This window comes from Diadema antillarum, unplaced genomic scaffold, assembly GCF_040938485.1.
Source record: "Diadema antillarum isolate AM-2024a unplaced genomic scaffold, OU_Dant_1.0 seq00001124_RagTag, whole genome shotgun sequence".
Taxonomy (NCBI): Eukaryota; Metazoa; Echinodermata; class Echinoidea; order Diadematoida; family Diadematidae; genus Diadema; species Diadema antillarum.
Window position 1 is genome coordinate 455,291 of NW_027271938.1, and position 17,785 is coordinate 473,075.

At 36.3% G+C, this 17,785-nt stretch overlaps 1 protein-coding gene across 1 annotated transcript in view; it reads left to right on the top strand.

Annotated features, from left to right (window-relative positions):
- The window catches only part of LOC139743945 (activating signal cointegrator 1 complex subunit 3-like), a 115,261-nt gene that overhangs the window by 17,555 nt on the left and 79,921 nt on the right, over positions 1 to 17,785 (top strand). Inside the window, exons 2-3 of the mRNA XM_071654412.1 lie at positions 9,674 to 10,315; positions 17,050 to 17,152. Coding sequence (XP_071510513.1) covers positions 9,696 to 10,315; positions 17,050 to 17,152 — 723 coding nt within the window. The 5' untranslated portion in view covers positions 9,674 to 9,695. The remainder of the gene's footprint in view (positions 1 to 9,673; positions 10,316 to 17,049; positions 17,153 to 17,785) is intronic.

The window sequence follows — 17,785 nt, forward strand, 5'->3', positions numbered from 1 at the left end:
ACATTTTCTTTTTTCAAGAACGAATATCATATATTAAAGGAAGCAATAGGAAATGATAAAAATGAAATGCAGGGGACCATCATCATAAGCTAAGCTTGACGAGGAAGATGGCCCCAGGTAAAGAGATACATAAAGAAAATCTTGCCACTCACTGAGTGGGGGGTAATTGTGCGAAGGGCACAATAAAGAGATACATAAAGAAAATCTTGCCACTCACTGAGTGGGAAGTAATTGTGCGAAGGACGTGCGGTGCAGTGCGGTGTGCATTGTGTGGTGATGAATCTTGGTTTGTACGTTGAGTGTTATTTTGTGTATCAGTGTGATGAGGTGAATGCTACTTCAGTTATGGCCGTGAACTCATTGTTTAGGGTGATTGTTAACCAGGTGGTATGAATATTTATGTGTCAGAAGTATACTGGATTAGGAGGGTGTTTTTTAGTTCTCGTTTGAAAATGTTCAACGACGTACATTGTTTTAAATTAGGGGGTAAAGAATTCCAAATATCTGGTCCATTATGTTTTAATGATTTTTGAACTAAAATGATTCTGGGGTTTTCGAGATGGTAATCGGACGACTGACGTGTTGGATATGAATGAACGGTGGAATTTGGAGTGAAGAAGCCATCAAAAATTTTTGGAAGACAATTAAATGTATATTTATACATAAAAAACAGCAGTTTGAAAGGTGTGAAGATCCTCAATTTTCAATGTTTTTAGTTGACGAAATAGGGGATTGGATGGGGATAAGTAACGGGAATTGGTAATTAAACGTACAGCACGTTTTTGGAGGGTAAGAATTGGATTAATTTTAGTTGAGCCACAGTTTCCCCAAACGATATTGCAGTATGTGATATGTGGTAAGATCAATGCATTATATAGAATAGTCAGGGAATTTTTAGAAATGAAGTTTTTCAGTCGATATAAAATTCCTACAGTTCTTGAGACAGACGTGTGGATATTATGAATGTGATCATTCCAAGTTAAACTCGAATCAATTGTGATTCCTAAAAATTTAATAGATCTTACTTCAGTTAAGGATAATCCATCAATATTAATATCATAACTGCTGTTAATGTTCTGTGAAGCAGTAGGTTTGAAACGTATAAAATTTGTTTGAGAAACATTAAGGGATAATGTATTACATATAAACCATTGGGAGACTTTGTCTATTTCCGTGTTCAGAGTATTAAACAGTGTTTCGAGGTTCTCATGAGAGTAAAAAATATTAGTGTCATCCGCAAAAAGTATAAATTTAAGAGTTTTTGATGTATTTATTATATCATTGATATATACAAGGAACAGTAGGGGGCCAAGAATTGATCCCTGGGGAACACCACATACAATATTAGAATTCGGAGACTTAGACGACTTAAATAGTATACATATTACTTTCTGTTGGGTAAATAATCAATAATCCAAGAAAGTGCTAAACCACGAATACCATATCTTTTTAATTTGTAAATTAATATATCATGATCTACGGTATCAAAAGCCTTTGATAAATCCATGAAAATTCCTATAAGGTGTTTTTTATATGCAAAAGATTCAGTAATCTTATCTAACAATTCAGTTATAGCTAAATCGGTGGAATGGCCCTTTCTAAATCCAAACTGATTAGGTATAAGTAGGTCATTTACATGAAGAAAAATGTATTCATCCCATAAGCTCTGCTGGTTTATGTTGATCTATTGTGTCAGATCTCTTCTTCCCTCCCCCCTTCTCCTTCCTACCCCCCCCCCAATCCCTCTCCTCTACCCCCTCCCAAATCTGCTTGGCTACAATTTGTTTTCTTATTATGTTGTTATGGTACTAGATCTTTGTACATAGCAGTCATCAGTATCACAAAACTTTGAATGACTGTGTTATTTTAATGTATTTCTTTGTTTTGGCTACCACTGAAACAGCTCAAAATACATAAAGTTAGTCTGTTTGACAAAATAAAGTCTTTTCAAGTACTTTGTAGGCAATAAGGTGATGATGACACCCCCATAATCAAGGATAACTGCCTGCATCTTTGAAGAACTGATCAACACTGCAAGATCTATTTTTGAAAAAAAAACCAAAGGGCATGATTTTCAAAAGTGTCCCTTTGAGAAGCTTTAAAACCCTTGAATGTGTAATTTCCCATAATATGATGTAGGGGCAAATATCATCAAAAACACATTTATGATGTTAACAAGTCAAATGAGAAATATGAGCTCCACTATAGGGCTCACACCTGTAAATAAAATGGAATGTCCCAGACCCCTTCACAAATTCGTACCAAAGATACCAAAATAAATGAAGAGAGAAATTAATCAAAAATCATTGATGTAGTTTAGCAAAAAACTGAATAACTGTAGATATTGAGTACGAATTCCTCTACAAACTGCATTTTGGTTGGAAGGTGAAAGCTTTTTTTATGGAATTTGAGAGGACTTTATTTCATTGGGTACGTGTACGGAAAATAGGTGATTTTTTTGAGTGACAAAAACTCGTAGTCTGGCTTTGCGGTCCCTTGGACAGAATTTGAGCCGAAGAACCCACCCTGGAAATTTGATGGATGAAAGGGTATATCTCACTTATCCAGGTTAGTGAAGCTGAAACACCTCATTTCTCCCAGCTATTTAACATAATTTTTTGAAATTTGAATTTTAACACACGTCTCTATGGGGAATTGTTTACCCGTGTGAGCCCATTACAGTACTATCCTCCGTGTACACTTCCAAAGAACTTTCGGGCGCGGATCGTACTGACCCTGTCATCTGAACACAATGAACCTTGACAACCCTAGTCCAAGGATTACATGGTATTTGTTGCTCCGACGACATATACGGGCTAACAAAAGAAGCATATGTGACCGTGCACCTCAAAACGCACATAAAGTCGCACACACTGATTTTGCGTGAGGACTGAAAATAAGTGAAATGGGTCAACCTAGCCGAACTTGACTTTTTCATATTTTCTGAAAGAGCGGGTCTTCTTTTACATTATGCAAAAATTTGGTATCATAAAATGGGCAGGAAAGTGTGTTTTTAGCAGTTTATCTCGAACATTTTTGGTAGAATAGTGTGATTAGGTGTCTCTTTTTCATTTCTGAAAAATCTTGTCCACACTCTTCATTTTCAACTCTAATAACTTTTGAAAGGATAGTGCTACTGCTTTGAAAGTTGGCATCAATTATGGACAGAATATCTTAATGAGGCATGCCCAATTTCAGTATAATCTGATAATCCCTTCATTGTTGTTACTCTGGTGGTTTACTTCCTGTTTTTTGTCTCATTCATCGCACAGTCAGCACTGTTTGGTAAAGATTAAGCGCTTGAATAGACACTGTACTTCAGAGCCTCTTTTCTCAGTTCACACTTTTCCTGAGTTTGTGCTTTCTTTCCAATATTTAGATAGGTTAGGAGAATCCATTTGATTTGAGTTATACATCATTTTAAAGCTTAAAGTCTGCTCTTTCAGAATATGGTCTTAACTAAAAATTCATGTCTGGCGACTTTTTGTTTGTTTTGAGGTGCAGGGTCACATATACGGACATACATACACACACACACACACACACACACACGCACACATATATATGTATATGTGTGTATATATGTATGTATGTATAATATATGAATATACAAAACAGGTTGAGTTTTTAATCATATTTCTCCTTGAAGGATGACAGTTTGTCTTACAGGATACCGTGCAGATGGGATCCCTAGTCGTTGGCACACATCCCGACATCTCCGAAGGCCGCACGATATACTGCGCCGTAAATTTCTTCCTGTTCGCCAGCTCTATCTCCCGTAGCGCCATCTTCACATCGCAGAATGCTATTAAAGTAAGGGAAATAGAACATGAGGAAAACTTCAGATTCCTGCGCCATAAGACTGATTTTTACTGTCGGTCTAATTTCGCCACACATGCTCTTTAGTGTGAAGGTGTGAATCTTGGGTTAAATTGGGATCACCAGCGTGCTCACTCAACTTCGTCCAACTTTACGAGGGGTGCCAACATAATAGTAGGCCTAGATAAGATTAACTTTAATGAGCGAGCGGGAGGCGGAGAGGAGGAGCACCGGAAGGATGTTGGAACTAGGATAACAAGCATGTGCTAGTATATCATTTTATCTTCATCCTTCTGAATTCTGCAAAAAAAGTATGATCAAGCAGTTTTCTTGCCACAATTTGCCGATCTATAGCTTGATTTTATTCTGGTAGACAGGACAGGAAGAAGGATATAAGACGAGAGAGAAGGAGAAAGAAGGAGAGAAAGACTTCTTACACGTGGGATTGACAAAATCAAAGGTCAAAACATTAGGAAATAGTCGGAAATTAACACATAGCGTCCAGCACCTTTAGCTCAGTTGAAAAGAAAAACAAAATACGAATTTGCATAATTGTACTGGCATAACGCCAACGCTCAAGTGATGACCAAAGTAATGCACTGTCACGCTGTAATAAAAAAAAAATGAGAGTTTGCTTTGGTTGTTAAAGCAATTCGTAAACCGTTTTTTATATTAGGTTATATGCATAATTCGCTTTCGCTGTTAATTGCATTGCCCATGCCAGTGAATAATGTCTCTCAGTTTTCTGTAATGTGTTGTTTCCTCTGCCCATTCCCCTTTTCCCTAGCTGTTTTGCCCTGTCTGCGTTTTTGTTTCACCCTATCGTTCGTGTACCTGTGTGTGCATGTGCTACTGTCATGGTTTTATTGCTCTTCTTTTTTGGGTTTTTTGTTTTTTTGTTATTCCATATTCCACATTTCAACAAATAAATAAACCATAAACATAACAATACAAAATCATGGATGAATTGTCAAGTACAGCTTTTAAGACAATTTAACATGTGAAATATGAGGAATCTACATAGAAACATTGCTTGTAGGGTGTAGATTCCTAGTTGCGGATGTGAGATTAATTCTTAGTTGATATTTACAATTGAAAGGAATGACAATTTGTGAATAGGGGAAACATAAACGTCGAAGAATTAAAAAAAAAAAAACCCAAAGAAAACAATGTTCGCGGCATAAGACTTCTTGAGAGTTGCGTGATCACCCGAGCGAGGTACAAGTCTTTTACAAGTTTTTTTATTTCTATGTCGAATTTATTGAGTGGCTCACACCAGTACAATCTTGTCTTTTAAGTGGGCCTTTCTGAGCGATGTTAACTTAGAAGACTTACCCGATAACCAAATAATTTTGAACAAATACATTATAGTTTCATGTACGTCATGCACGTGCTTCTCCTTCTTCCGCTTTCAAATGTTCGTTAAATACTTTGTATTACATTAATGCATTGTATGCTGTTCTTATTCTATCGGAAAGAATTTGTGATAATGGAAATAGCATATGGGTTGAACTGAATTCAACTGAACACGTGAGACGGACTTAGTGACCATGCAAAAAAAAAAAAATGTCAGGAGACTGCAGAAACTTACCATAAATGTTGTTGAACATGACAAGTAGAACAAAAACTCTGATGGCCACATATCTTGCCATCTGTGTAGAACTTCGTTTCTCTCGAACTGCTGGATTAAATGGCGATTGCGGTGTGTCGTTGGAGATGATGACGCGCTGACGAAAAATCACTTAAAGTGCAACCTCTGTCTCAAATCGAATGCTCTTATAAACTCGGCTGTACATTGTTGTCGTCCACCATATCACAACCAGAGACACTGGTGTCGCCAACCCTATTAATTTCACCCCAGTAGACTTAATGTTCGTGAATAGATAAAGACCACTTCGATTATCAGCAAGGTCGTTGGATCTCATTTTAGGGGAAGGTCGTTACAAAATAATTTTCTTTTTATATCATTATATTGTTTTTATGATGATGATGATGATGGTGGTGGGGATCATTGTTGTTACTACTCCTACTACAATTATCATCGTCATCATCATTATCATCATCATTGATGCCCTTTGTAAAGGAAAAAAGAAAGAACAGCAATACATTCGGCTATGCGTGACTTTATCTAGGACGCAGTAGGCTTTAAAAAAGGGGTCTGTGACCAAGGTTTTTTATGTTCCACAACGCGCGCCTTAATCGAGAATAATCAGGTAAGGGCTGAAATGTCACCTGAGTGCGGTCAGGCTGACGCCACCCACTTGTGCGTTCATTCCTTCTCTAGCCGGTCCCTGTGGTAACGACCTATAGTCTTTTGATTCTGCAGCTCTATATCTAAGTCGTATATGGTGTGGAATATTATACAAATATTCAATGTTTAAGAGTGCGCTGGTTCCGAATATTACATGAGCGTACAAGTTTAACCGTTCTATTCAAAGATGCGAAGCGGAGTTGAATATAACGGTTACGCTTGCACGCTCATGTAATATTCGAACCGTCGCACGAATGATAAAACATTGAATATTTGTTTTGTACATCGCACGATATAAGCCTTGTCTTTCTTGACCAAAATAGAACTCACGTTAAGCCTATCTAGGAGGAAGACTAGCAGTTAGGCCTAGATCTATATCTGGCTCTAGGCCTTAATGCTTTACGATGCACAAATTCAGTGTGTCCTAGGATATATTATTGTACTGCTGGCTCGCTTGATTTACTGTTCAATAGAAGGCTATAGCACTGCCATTGGGAGTGAGAGTGAGATAGCTGATTCTTCTGAATGTCATGCGACCCACATTAATCCATTCAGATGGCAAGGATCTTACAAATTATTGTGTTGAATAAAACCTAATTCCCGATTCATAACATAAGACCATGGCCACAGCCTATAGATGTGAACAATCAATATCTCGGCTCAGTTTTCCACATTCCAATGCAATCTCTGGTCTCCGGTAACTATTTGGAGTAGACAAGTAGAACTATGCCTAGAAAAAAAAAGGAGTGGCAGTGTAAAAAAGGTAAGGGACAGTGGACTGTGAAATTACAGTCCAGTATGGACTATAAACTCTTCCATTTTTTCCCCGCGTTTTTCATCCCGACGTAGCCCTTGATAGAAAAGGCGTTGCATCATGGACCACACTTTAAAATACACAAAAATTCCAGTCCAGTTGAAGGTTAATCTGACAAGAAAAAGTAAATTCTTACCAGAACAACAGGTTGGGTCTTTTGTGTGTGTGTGTGTGTGTGTGTGTGTGTGTGTGTTTGTTTGTTTTTGCTAATTTCCACAGAACAAACATTTCTGGAAAACTGATGGCCACATGTCTCACTTAAAGAACTAGTTTACTCTCGAGCTTCTTTTTATTTAATGGCGATTTTATTATTATTATTATTATTATTATTATTATTATTATTATTATTATTATCTATTTATTTTTTGCTGTGTCGTGGGTGAGAGATGGTGACACGCTGACGAACTGTAGCACACTGAGTGCTCTTACAAACTCTGTGTGAACCCGGTTTTCGTCCAAAATTTCACGAGCCAAGGCACTGGTGTCGCCAAACCTACTAAATTTACTCCAGTGGATTTAATGTTCATGAATAGTTGAAGATATATACGTAAAATAAAAATATCAATAATTTACAAAACAAACAAACAATACAACTGTACTTGATGCAAGTTCGATTTTCAGCCAGGTTGTTAGATCTGCTCTCAGAGGAGCGCTTTCTTCTCTATATTATCAATCATTACTGTAATGATGATGACGATGATCATCATCATCAACATTGATACTCCGATCACCATCCTCATAGTCATCATCACCAGCTAAAGTTACTCTCATCATAAAAGACAGTAAAACAAACAAACACACACACACACAGTAACAGTGACACACCCACACACCCACTCACACACACACGCACAAACACACACATACACACACACACACGCACAAACACACACACACACACACACACGCACAAGCACATACTAGAAGAGATTAAGGGGAATTTGATTTTTGAACGAGCATGTTCAAACAAACAAACAAACAAACCCCAAACACAACAATATGATTTTTTTTTTTAACCAGATTCTGGGGGCATGATAGAATACGCTAATGTAGAGAGCACCCTATGCCATGCATATACTCTATATTGCCCTTATGGATCGACTAACAAGCTATTATTGATTATATGTCTTATCATATATATGCCCTATATACATTTATATCATATAACCGTTGATGATATATCAATGTGTCCCTAAAAACCCCTATGCATACGCCCACACACACATTACTTAATATAGATAACGTATACACTGATCATCCTTAAGTCCCGAAATCACTGCCTCTCTTATTCTTCTTAACCAAAGTCAATTGACAAAACCATCAAATTCACTGCTCTGTTTTGTTTTTCCTCAGAAATATTTTATTGATTCATATTCATTTGTTTTGATTATCAATATATTGTAATGATCATTATTATGTATATAACACATATATTGACATAATTAATCTAAACCACATTTTAATTAGAAAAAATATGAAATGTATTGCGGTCGATCAGAAGCATAAGAAGCCGTTTGGATGTTGGAAATGAGTCATTTCAAGAAAGTCTCAATGATCTTTGGTTGGTATATTTCCAGACACAGAGTATACGTGGCTGCTAATTGGTATCGTGATTTTTGGTGAATAGGGATCGCTCTTTAAAAGTTATTTATTCTAATAATAATATTATTGTCACAATATTCAATTGATGAACCCTTCATTTTAACACATTTTAGCACATGACTTTCTCTCCATAATCTTTTCCAGCGGCGTCGATCCGTTTTCATATTGGGGGGGGGGGGAGGCAAAAAATTGGAGTTGGAATATAATGTGCGAGTGAGCGGAGTGACCGAGCGGGGGAGGGTGGGGGAGGGGGGGGAGTGGACTATCCCCCTCCCCCTCTCCCCCACGCCAGGGAAATTTTGCATTTTTTAGAAATGAAAAAGAACGATCTGATGCACACTTCTGTGGAATATTCCGAAAGATTGCCAGTCCCCAAATGTGTCGAGTCTTAATCTGTTTGTAGGAATCGAGCGGGGGAAACATAAATTAAAGAGGATGAGGGAACCTTTGAATACATTTGAATTCAAGTGACAGATATCAAACATGCATCTTATGAACTACTCTGAAATTTGTCAATCCCCCAAGTTTGCTAAGTGTATGGATGGAGACCTAATGGGGGAGGGTGTAGGAACTCACTGTGTGTGTTTAATTAAACAGTGGCTAATTTTCAGCTCCATACGTAAAGTACATGTAAATTTCCCGTTGCAATTCGTATCCAATACTAAATTAAATACAAGAATAATGTCTCTAAGTATGATGTTTAAAATGAAACTCTATCGAAATTAATGTGCACCACAGATCGCACAACTTCACATCCCAAAATATGTGTACATTATAAAGGCAATGTGGAAAAATACTTTGAAACCAACTTACGCTTATGAATATGTGCCACCAGCAATGTATGCATGCATGTATAATGTGCCCAGTGTATGTGCATGTATACATGATGATACAGGAACCAATAAATCAAAAAGAATCTAGAAGGTGACAATCATTTAGTGTCAAAACGCGCCCCCTTGAAAAAAAAAAGCTGGTGACGCCCCTGCTTTGCATGTTTATTAGTGGCGTTTATCTGCCATCCACATCGCAAAATCAAAGTGCTTGTCTAGTAATACCCTTTGAGTTAATGTCCATCAATGCCTCTGGACAATGCTGGATAGGTTTCCCTTATCTGCTGTGATTAGTTTTAAAAACGACTGTCATTTTTCTCTCTTTCTCTTTTTAATCTACAACGTTATTTCTTTCAGATAGGACCTGACGCCTGTTGGCATGGGAGGGAACAGCACAAAGCCGGAGGCTAAGCAAACCTCTGGAAATACACAAAGCGGCGCACGCGCATCCGTGTCGTTTGGCGATTTCGCAGCGGGTGCCAGAAACGCTTCACAAGGCTCGAAACAAACTTCCAAGGCTCGGTCTAAGAAGAAGAGAAAGAATGCAGCTCCGACTAGTCGTTTTCAGCACGATCCGCCCAGGCGACACTGCGCCTCTTCCGATTCCACGTTGGGTGCAAAAGTCGCATCACAGCCAAAACATCGGTACACAATACCAAAAAGCTACAGCACCCGACTGCATGGCGCATCCGTCCACGGCACACAACGCGCGGACCTACCAGTTTACGAACGAGTCTTAAATGGCGGCTCAATAAAAGACAACGAAAGCGACGAAGAAGACAGTGACGACGAGGGCACAATTTCCTGCAGTGACGTCGATGAGGATGTGTTTGCCGCGACCGAATCAACTTACAGAGCTGATGGCCATGGTCAGGGGAATGATGATGATGATGATGATAGTGATGACGATGGCGTTGAGAAAAGCTTCATGGAAGAGCGCATGGATGGAGATGACGCTGATGAAATGGAATTCGATCTGCACGGTTTTGCTCCCAACAGGTAACGCTCTGCCACTTGATAGTACTGGTATGTTACGCAGAGAACGGTCTCAGCGAAAGGCCGAAAACTCTTTAACAGGGTTAATAACACGCGAGGATATTCAATTCGATTCAATTCAATTTCATTTATTCCACATGCTAAAAAGTGTTAAAAAAACACAAATACACGGACATAACATACCATATTGCACATTACGTTTCCATTGGAAACAAGAGAATGATACAAAAAGGTATACAGTTTTACTTAGCATGTGTGGGAATCAGAAAAGACCATATACGACTTATCAAGGCCGATTCCCTTACAGATGAATAGGATGCAAATTGCTATCAAAGATACACATTTTAATAGTTAATCTATACCATTAGAAAATATACACTAAATTGCAAATAAGAAAGGACAAACACACACAAAAGACAACAAAACAAAACAAAAAGGAATATATCCCAAGAATTATTCGGCTGCCCTTTGAATTAAAAATAATCTATATTTACTTTTAAAAGATAAGAGTGTATAGGACATTCCTTGATAATAGCAGGTAACTAATTCCAGCACTTAGCTCCAATATATCTAACTGTAGTCTTTGAACACTTATATCGGGAAAAGGGTAAACATATGTTATTAGCATATCTAGTGTTTTAAGTACGAACTGCACTATTTTGGATCAATGACCCATGGAAGATGACAGGGAAAACGCCTTTAAAGTACGAAAACATAAATATGGCCACTTGTAATTGCACTATTTTATCACTCTTTAAAACTTTCACTTTCTTAAATAATGTTGCAGTGTGGTCAAAAGACTTTACGTCACAGACTATTCTTATTGCACGCTTTTGTAATAATAACACACGGTTTAGTAACTGCAATGAAGTGTGACCCCAATTTATTGCACAATATGTTAAATGGGGGGCGGGGGGGGGGGGGGGTCATTGTGTGATATATGGTTAAAAGAATTTTTGAAGGAAGTGTATATTTCAAATAAGTCATAACACCTACAATTCTGCTTATCTTAATACAAACATCATTTATATGGTCTTTCCATGTTAAGCCATCGTTATTATCACACCAAAATTTTTTATATTTTTCACTTGTTGAATTTTAGCATTACCTATATATATATTTGTGAAACATTTTCATCTATTACCTTATTCTTTGTTTTAAAAATCATATAACATGTTTTTTTGTATGTTTAATACCAGATGATTTGCAACAAACCAAAAACATACTTTCTTCATTTCTGTGTTTGATATAATCATTTGATTGATTTCATGAACATCCCGGCCTGAAAAAAGATAAGTTTGTATCATTTGCAAATAATATAGAAAACAAGGTAGGACTTACAAATTGCAGATCATTAACAATTACAAAAAAGAAAAAGAAAAAAAGGAGGGGACCCAGTACAGAGCCTTGTGGGTAGCCAGTTTTCACATAACACAGATCTGATTTTATATTATTTACAATTGTATATTGTGAACGATCAGACAAATAACTCTTAAACCAATTCAAAACACTCCCTCTTATGCCATAATATTTCAAGTTGGTAATAAGTATACCATGATCCTTTGTTAAATCTAAAAAGAGATTCCAACCACAAATTCATGACTTTCAAATGCATTTGTCAAATGCATTTGATATTTTTTTCCCATTAATTTGAGTAATGCCATATAATTATTCTATGTGGAATAACCCTGTCGAAATCCAAACTGCTGATGATATAAAGTATCGTTGTAATCTATAAAAGATATCAATCTAGCATAAAATAATTTTTCAAACACTTTGGTAAAAATTGACAACAATGATATAGGTCAATGATTTTGTAACTGGTGTTTATCCCCATTCTTAAAAACTGGAATTACCTTTGCAACTTTAAGATGTCGAGGGAACATACCATTTTCCAAGGATGAATTAAATATTGCACATAAAGGTTCCATTATGAAACAAATTGATTTTTAAAAAACACATTGACATTAATATCATCATCACCAGGGCTTTTTATTACTTTCAAATCAATTACAATGGTTAATATTTAAGCAGTTGTAATAGGCTTTAAAACATGGATTGGCTATAAGTTTTGTGCTGGTAAGTATAAATAGATGCAGACGAATCTTTGCAACTTTAAGATGTCGAGGGAACATACCATTTTCCAAGGATGAATTAAATATTGCACATAAAGGTTCCATTATGAAACAAATTGATTTTTAAAAAACACATTGACATTAATATCATCATCACCAGGGCTTTTTATTACTTTCAAATCAATTACAATGGTTAATATTTAAGCAGTTGTAATAGGCTTTAAAACATGGATTGGCTATAAGTTTTGTGCTGGTAAGTATAAATAGATGCAGACGAATCGGATACATCAGAAATAATATTCCTACTTATAGTGCAAAAATGTTCATTAAAATGTGCGACAGACTCTTTATCATCAATAAAATGACCATTAATTTGTTATGAATCTATATAATTACTCTGTCTTTGTTTATTCATAACATCATTAATGATAGACCATGTTTTCTTTAAGTTCCCACGCACACTGTTAAATTTCCGATGATAATATTCACGCTTCCTCTTACGTATTTCCTAATTTACCACATTCCGATATTGTTTAAATTTCTGTTCATTAATGACACTACGACTCTTAAGATACTTACAGTAAAATAAATACTTCTTTTTACACATTTTCCGTGGTGTGCTATTAAACCATGGGTTATCCTTCCTTTTCAATCTGTGTACACACTTCTGCAATGGAAAACACTCATTATGAAACAAAAGATGTTTGGTAAGAAAGGCTTCAAATCGATCATCCACATAATTTCTGTTTGAAATGTGTTCCCAGTTACGAGCACGAAGCATATTACAAAAATACTGTATGGAGGAGTCATGAAAGACACGTTGAAATCTGGTCTATATTACTCTTATGATCGCATCTCATAACAGCAAATATTGGTAAATGATAACTTATATCACATGTGAATATCCCAGAGACAACAATATTCAGGTGCGAGTTTCTTCACTTTGTCTCCCTCTACAAATGAAATTTGTTAAGATCGCAATAATGGGAATAATCAATTAATTTGTAGAGGGAGACAAAGTGAAGAAACTCACACCTGAACCTTCACCCCTCTTAATAATATCTTTCTTTCGTGTCTTTCATTTGACAACAATATTCTCAAACTTATTAATAAAGATATTATCTAGGAGCGTTTATGACTGTGCTGTTATTATTGTGGGTTTTGAAATTACCGGAGAAAGTGAATATGAAAACATATCAATAAAGGAGTCAGAAGACGACAAAGATGAAAGTAACTTAATGTTGAAATCACCAGCCACACAACAATTTTTCTTTTCCCTCATAATCTCATGAAAAGGCAATTCTAAGGCATTCAGAAACTGGGAAATAGATGTAGCAGGTTTCTCCCATAGCAAACATTAACGACAACTATGTTAATCATGCCATGCAAAACATGCAATAACTGTCATCACCTACTGCACATATCTGTGCATAGAAAGAAATGTCTGAAAAAGGAAAATCGTGATCGCCCACATTTGGCGAGAACATGACACCAATGGAGAGCGATAGAGACGGAGGGAAAAAAGATTTGAGAAAGAATTATTGTCAAATCGTGTACTTGGTAATGGGAAAAAAATGGTGACTGGTATGGATTTAACGAATATTATGTCATATCCCAGGTTATTACATTTTCCCTGCTCTTCCATGTTAAAGAAAACATTCTTTTTGGAGCGGAGATTTTTTTTTCTTGAGATCTTTCGTAATTCTAGAGTAACTACATGGTGCCGGCGGTCGTGTGCTTTTACCATTTCTTAGGCAGATAGGAAGATCCCGCATCCATGCTGGTGGATGCTATACAAATTATTTTCACAGAAATTTTGCTGATTTTCATTTCATTTCATTTTATTTCATTTCCGACAAAAGTATACTGTACAATATGACATTTGCATATTAAAAAAAAAATGTGACTGTCGCATATTCAAGCGAAATTAATGCAGATCTTTTTTTTTGACAATAAAACAAAACATAGTTTAAGGAAATGCATAGTCAAACTGTACTACTGAATCGTATCAAGGAAAAGATATCGGAAATGGAGGGAACTTCTAAAATACCTAGCTTGTAGAATGCGGTCCCCTTGAAAATAGTACATAGTAGTAATATTCAAACCAAACGATAAGACAAATTGCGTGAGAAACAGAGGGAACATAAAAACAAATCATACTTACAAATATACAAATTTTTACATATGTAAAATAGTTACATTTTACGTAAAAATTATTGAATATTATGCAGATGAGAGATATATTTATTCTTTATCGGGTACTCTCAACAAGTTCAATTTAAAATGGCAGTCACTCCAACATTTGTTTGTGTACATGTTTACGAGAGAAATGTTAAGAAAAAAAAAGAGAGATTATGTTTGAATGTTTTGAGTTTGTATTATGTTGACATGGAGATAATAAAATAGTCCATGGAGGGCTCAAAAGTTTGGAAAAAAATCATACTTACACAATCGCACATACATCTTATTCCTCGTTTTGATTTCTTCTAAAGTGAACTAATTAATGCTAGCCCACACTCGGATTACTATACTTTCCCGTCGGGCCAAGGAACAGAATCCCCTTAAAGGGGAAATCCAGTCCAAATACATGTTAGTCTGATGAAAAAAAAGAGTAAAATCTTAGGAGTAAAAATTTGACTGACCTCGGATGAAAAATAAGGAAGTTATGACATTTTAAAGTCTTGCTAATTTCTGCAGAGCAGTTCTTGTACAGTGGATATAAATATGCAAATGAGTGAGCTAACCATGTCATAACCTCACAATTTTCCATTGATCGTGTACAAAAAAAAAGACGAAAATGCTTCTGTCATGATCTTATTCCGGTTACAGTTCATTATTCCGAAGGGTCTTTATTCCGAAGGTTCGTTATTCCGTAGGTTCGTTATTCCGAAGGTTCATTATTCCGAAGGTTCGTTATTCCGAAGGTTCGTTATTCCGAAAATGAAATAAGGTATGTTATTCCGAAGGTTCATTAATCTGAAAATGAAATAAGGTTCGTTATTCCGAAGGTTCGTTAATCCGAAAATGAAATCAGGCTGGTTATTCCGAAGGTTCGTTACGGACTCTATTTCATTTTCGGATTCAATTCAATTCAATTCAATGTTTTATTTCATTTTTCGACAAAAAAGATATGAACATCACTTTTTTGATAACAGAAATTAAGGTGCGTAAAGTATAACATGAAAGAATGTATATACAATGATTGTACCACCTTATAATAATTATACACTATCGTATAACTCAAGTGATTAGAAGTAATAGTATGCAAAATTCGAAAAATGGAGGGACCCACTAAGAAGACAAAGATTGTAGATTGTAGGCCTCTCAGAGGAAAAACATCAGTTGAGAAAAAAAGTAATAGTCTGGAAACCCACTAGAAAGATAGATCAACCAAAGCAGACAGATATACAAACAAATAAACATGAAATCAACGAAGGATCAACGAAGAATCAACGAAGGATCAACGAACCTTCGGAATAATGAACCCTATTTCATTTTCAGATTAACGAACCTTGGGAATAACGAACCCTATTTCATTATCGGATAAACGATCCTTCGGAATAGCGAACCCTATTCCAGTTTTGGATGAACGAACCTTCGGAATAAAGCCAAAAATATTCGGATTAACGAACCTCTAGGCATAGGGAAAATGTGTGTTTCGGATTAACGAACCTTCGGAGTAACGATCCTTCGGAATAACGAACTGTCGGAATAACGAACAGCACCCGCTTATATTCCTGGTTGAATAACTTCAGAATAGTGATCATTTAGATTTGACCCTTGGGCATAATTGCGTTTGAATGAAAAACTGGAAATTTCAAAACTCTATGTACAAACTGTATGGCAAGTTGTGAGGGAATGACATGCTCACTTTGCCATTTGCGCATTCCTCGTGACTGTTCAAGAAAAGAACTGTTTCCCCGAAAAAATAGCGAAACTTCAAAATGTCATAACTTCCTTATTTGTCATCCGCTTTTGATCAAAAGTATACTGTGGAACTCGTAATATGTTATTCTTTCTTATCAGACTAACTTACATTTGGACTGGATTTACCCTTTAAAAATCAACTTTTACCCGAGCCATGTAGTCACGCATATTGTAGCCTAGCATTAGTATACGGGAATATACTGATTGTACCGAACATACTTAAAGTTACTTTCTTTCTTTTTTGGCAACTTATCTTACTTTCCAATGGCAAGTAGTTCTACAGCAAACTTCTTTATTTCAAGGGGTTTGATTTGGTGTTGTTGATAACCTTTTTATACTATATGATGAGGATATCGAGATATGATCGGTAAAACGAGTCAAAAGCGAGGACATACTTGAAATACCGTGAAAACCTTATGGGCCAAATTCGCCGAGGACAATTCAATCATATTCACAGTTTAACCTCCGAATTGTAGACAATGGACTAAAATTTGCAACTTTCAAACGACGTTTAAAATAGTCCATGGATTGATCTGTACTCCGCTGTACAAAATCGTAGTGACTGTCTAAACCATGCCAATGGGATTAGAAGATAAGTTTAGATTTAATCAGCTTTTCAGATTTCGGGCCTTTTATTGTCTGCAGTGTATTTTGTCCATGATAACCAGCTGATAACGAAGGATTATAGGTAACCTGATATTCAATCCCACTGTATTGCTCCACTTGCTCCTTTAGAAGAGAAACATCCAGAAATAGAAGAAACCAGAAGACCTATCCACACATCTATGATTACAAGATAGATGGACAACTCTCGAAATTTACGGTGGTAGGGGAGAAGGTAAGGAAGCCAAATTTAATCACATGTTCACATTTTCATCATAATGTTACCACTAGCATTGACTAAGAGCTCCATGTACTTCTCTTTTACATTACAATTGCTACTGCTTCGGCTGCTTCTGGTGATGATCACTAGCGCGTCCTATCTTCTGATGCAGTGATAGACACTTATCTAACTACTACTTCTACTGATACTTCTATTTAATTACTGCTAAACAGTTGCCCAGATGAATATCAGCCACATCGCAAGATTGTCTAGTGCATAACGAAGTTGTTTTTTTTTAAGAAGTTGTCAAAGTAGTAACGACAATCAAAATCCATATTAAATATGTCAGTCAAATCAGACAAGACAAGCTTTTCAAGTATTTCTCAGTGTATTGTTTTCCTTTTGATGTGTTGAAGGACGGGTTGCAATTCATGTCCTTATTTGGAAAGTTCATAAACTGTCATTGGATGGTTTCACGCGGGTGTAACCAGGATGAGATAACAAGGAAAAGGGTATCAACAGATTAAAAGTGCTAGAAATAAATCAAATTATAATGATGAAGATGATGATTATGATGATAATCCATATCCAATACACACTGCAATCTCCAGCCCTGCAATGCGATGATCGATAACCGTAATATCCGCA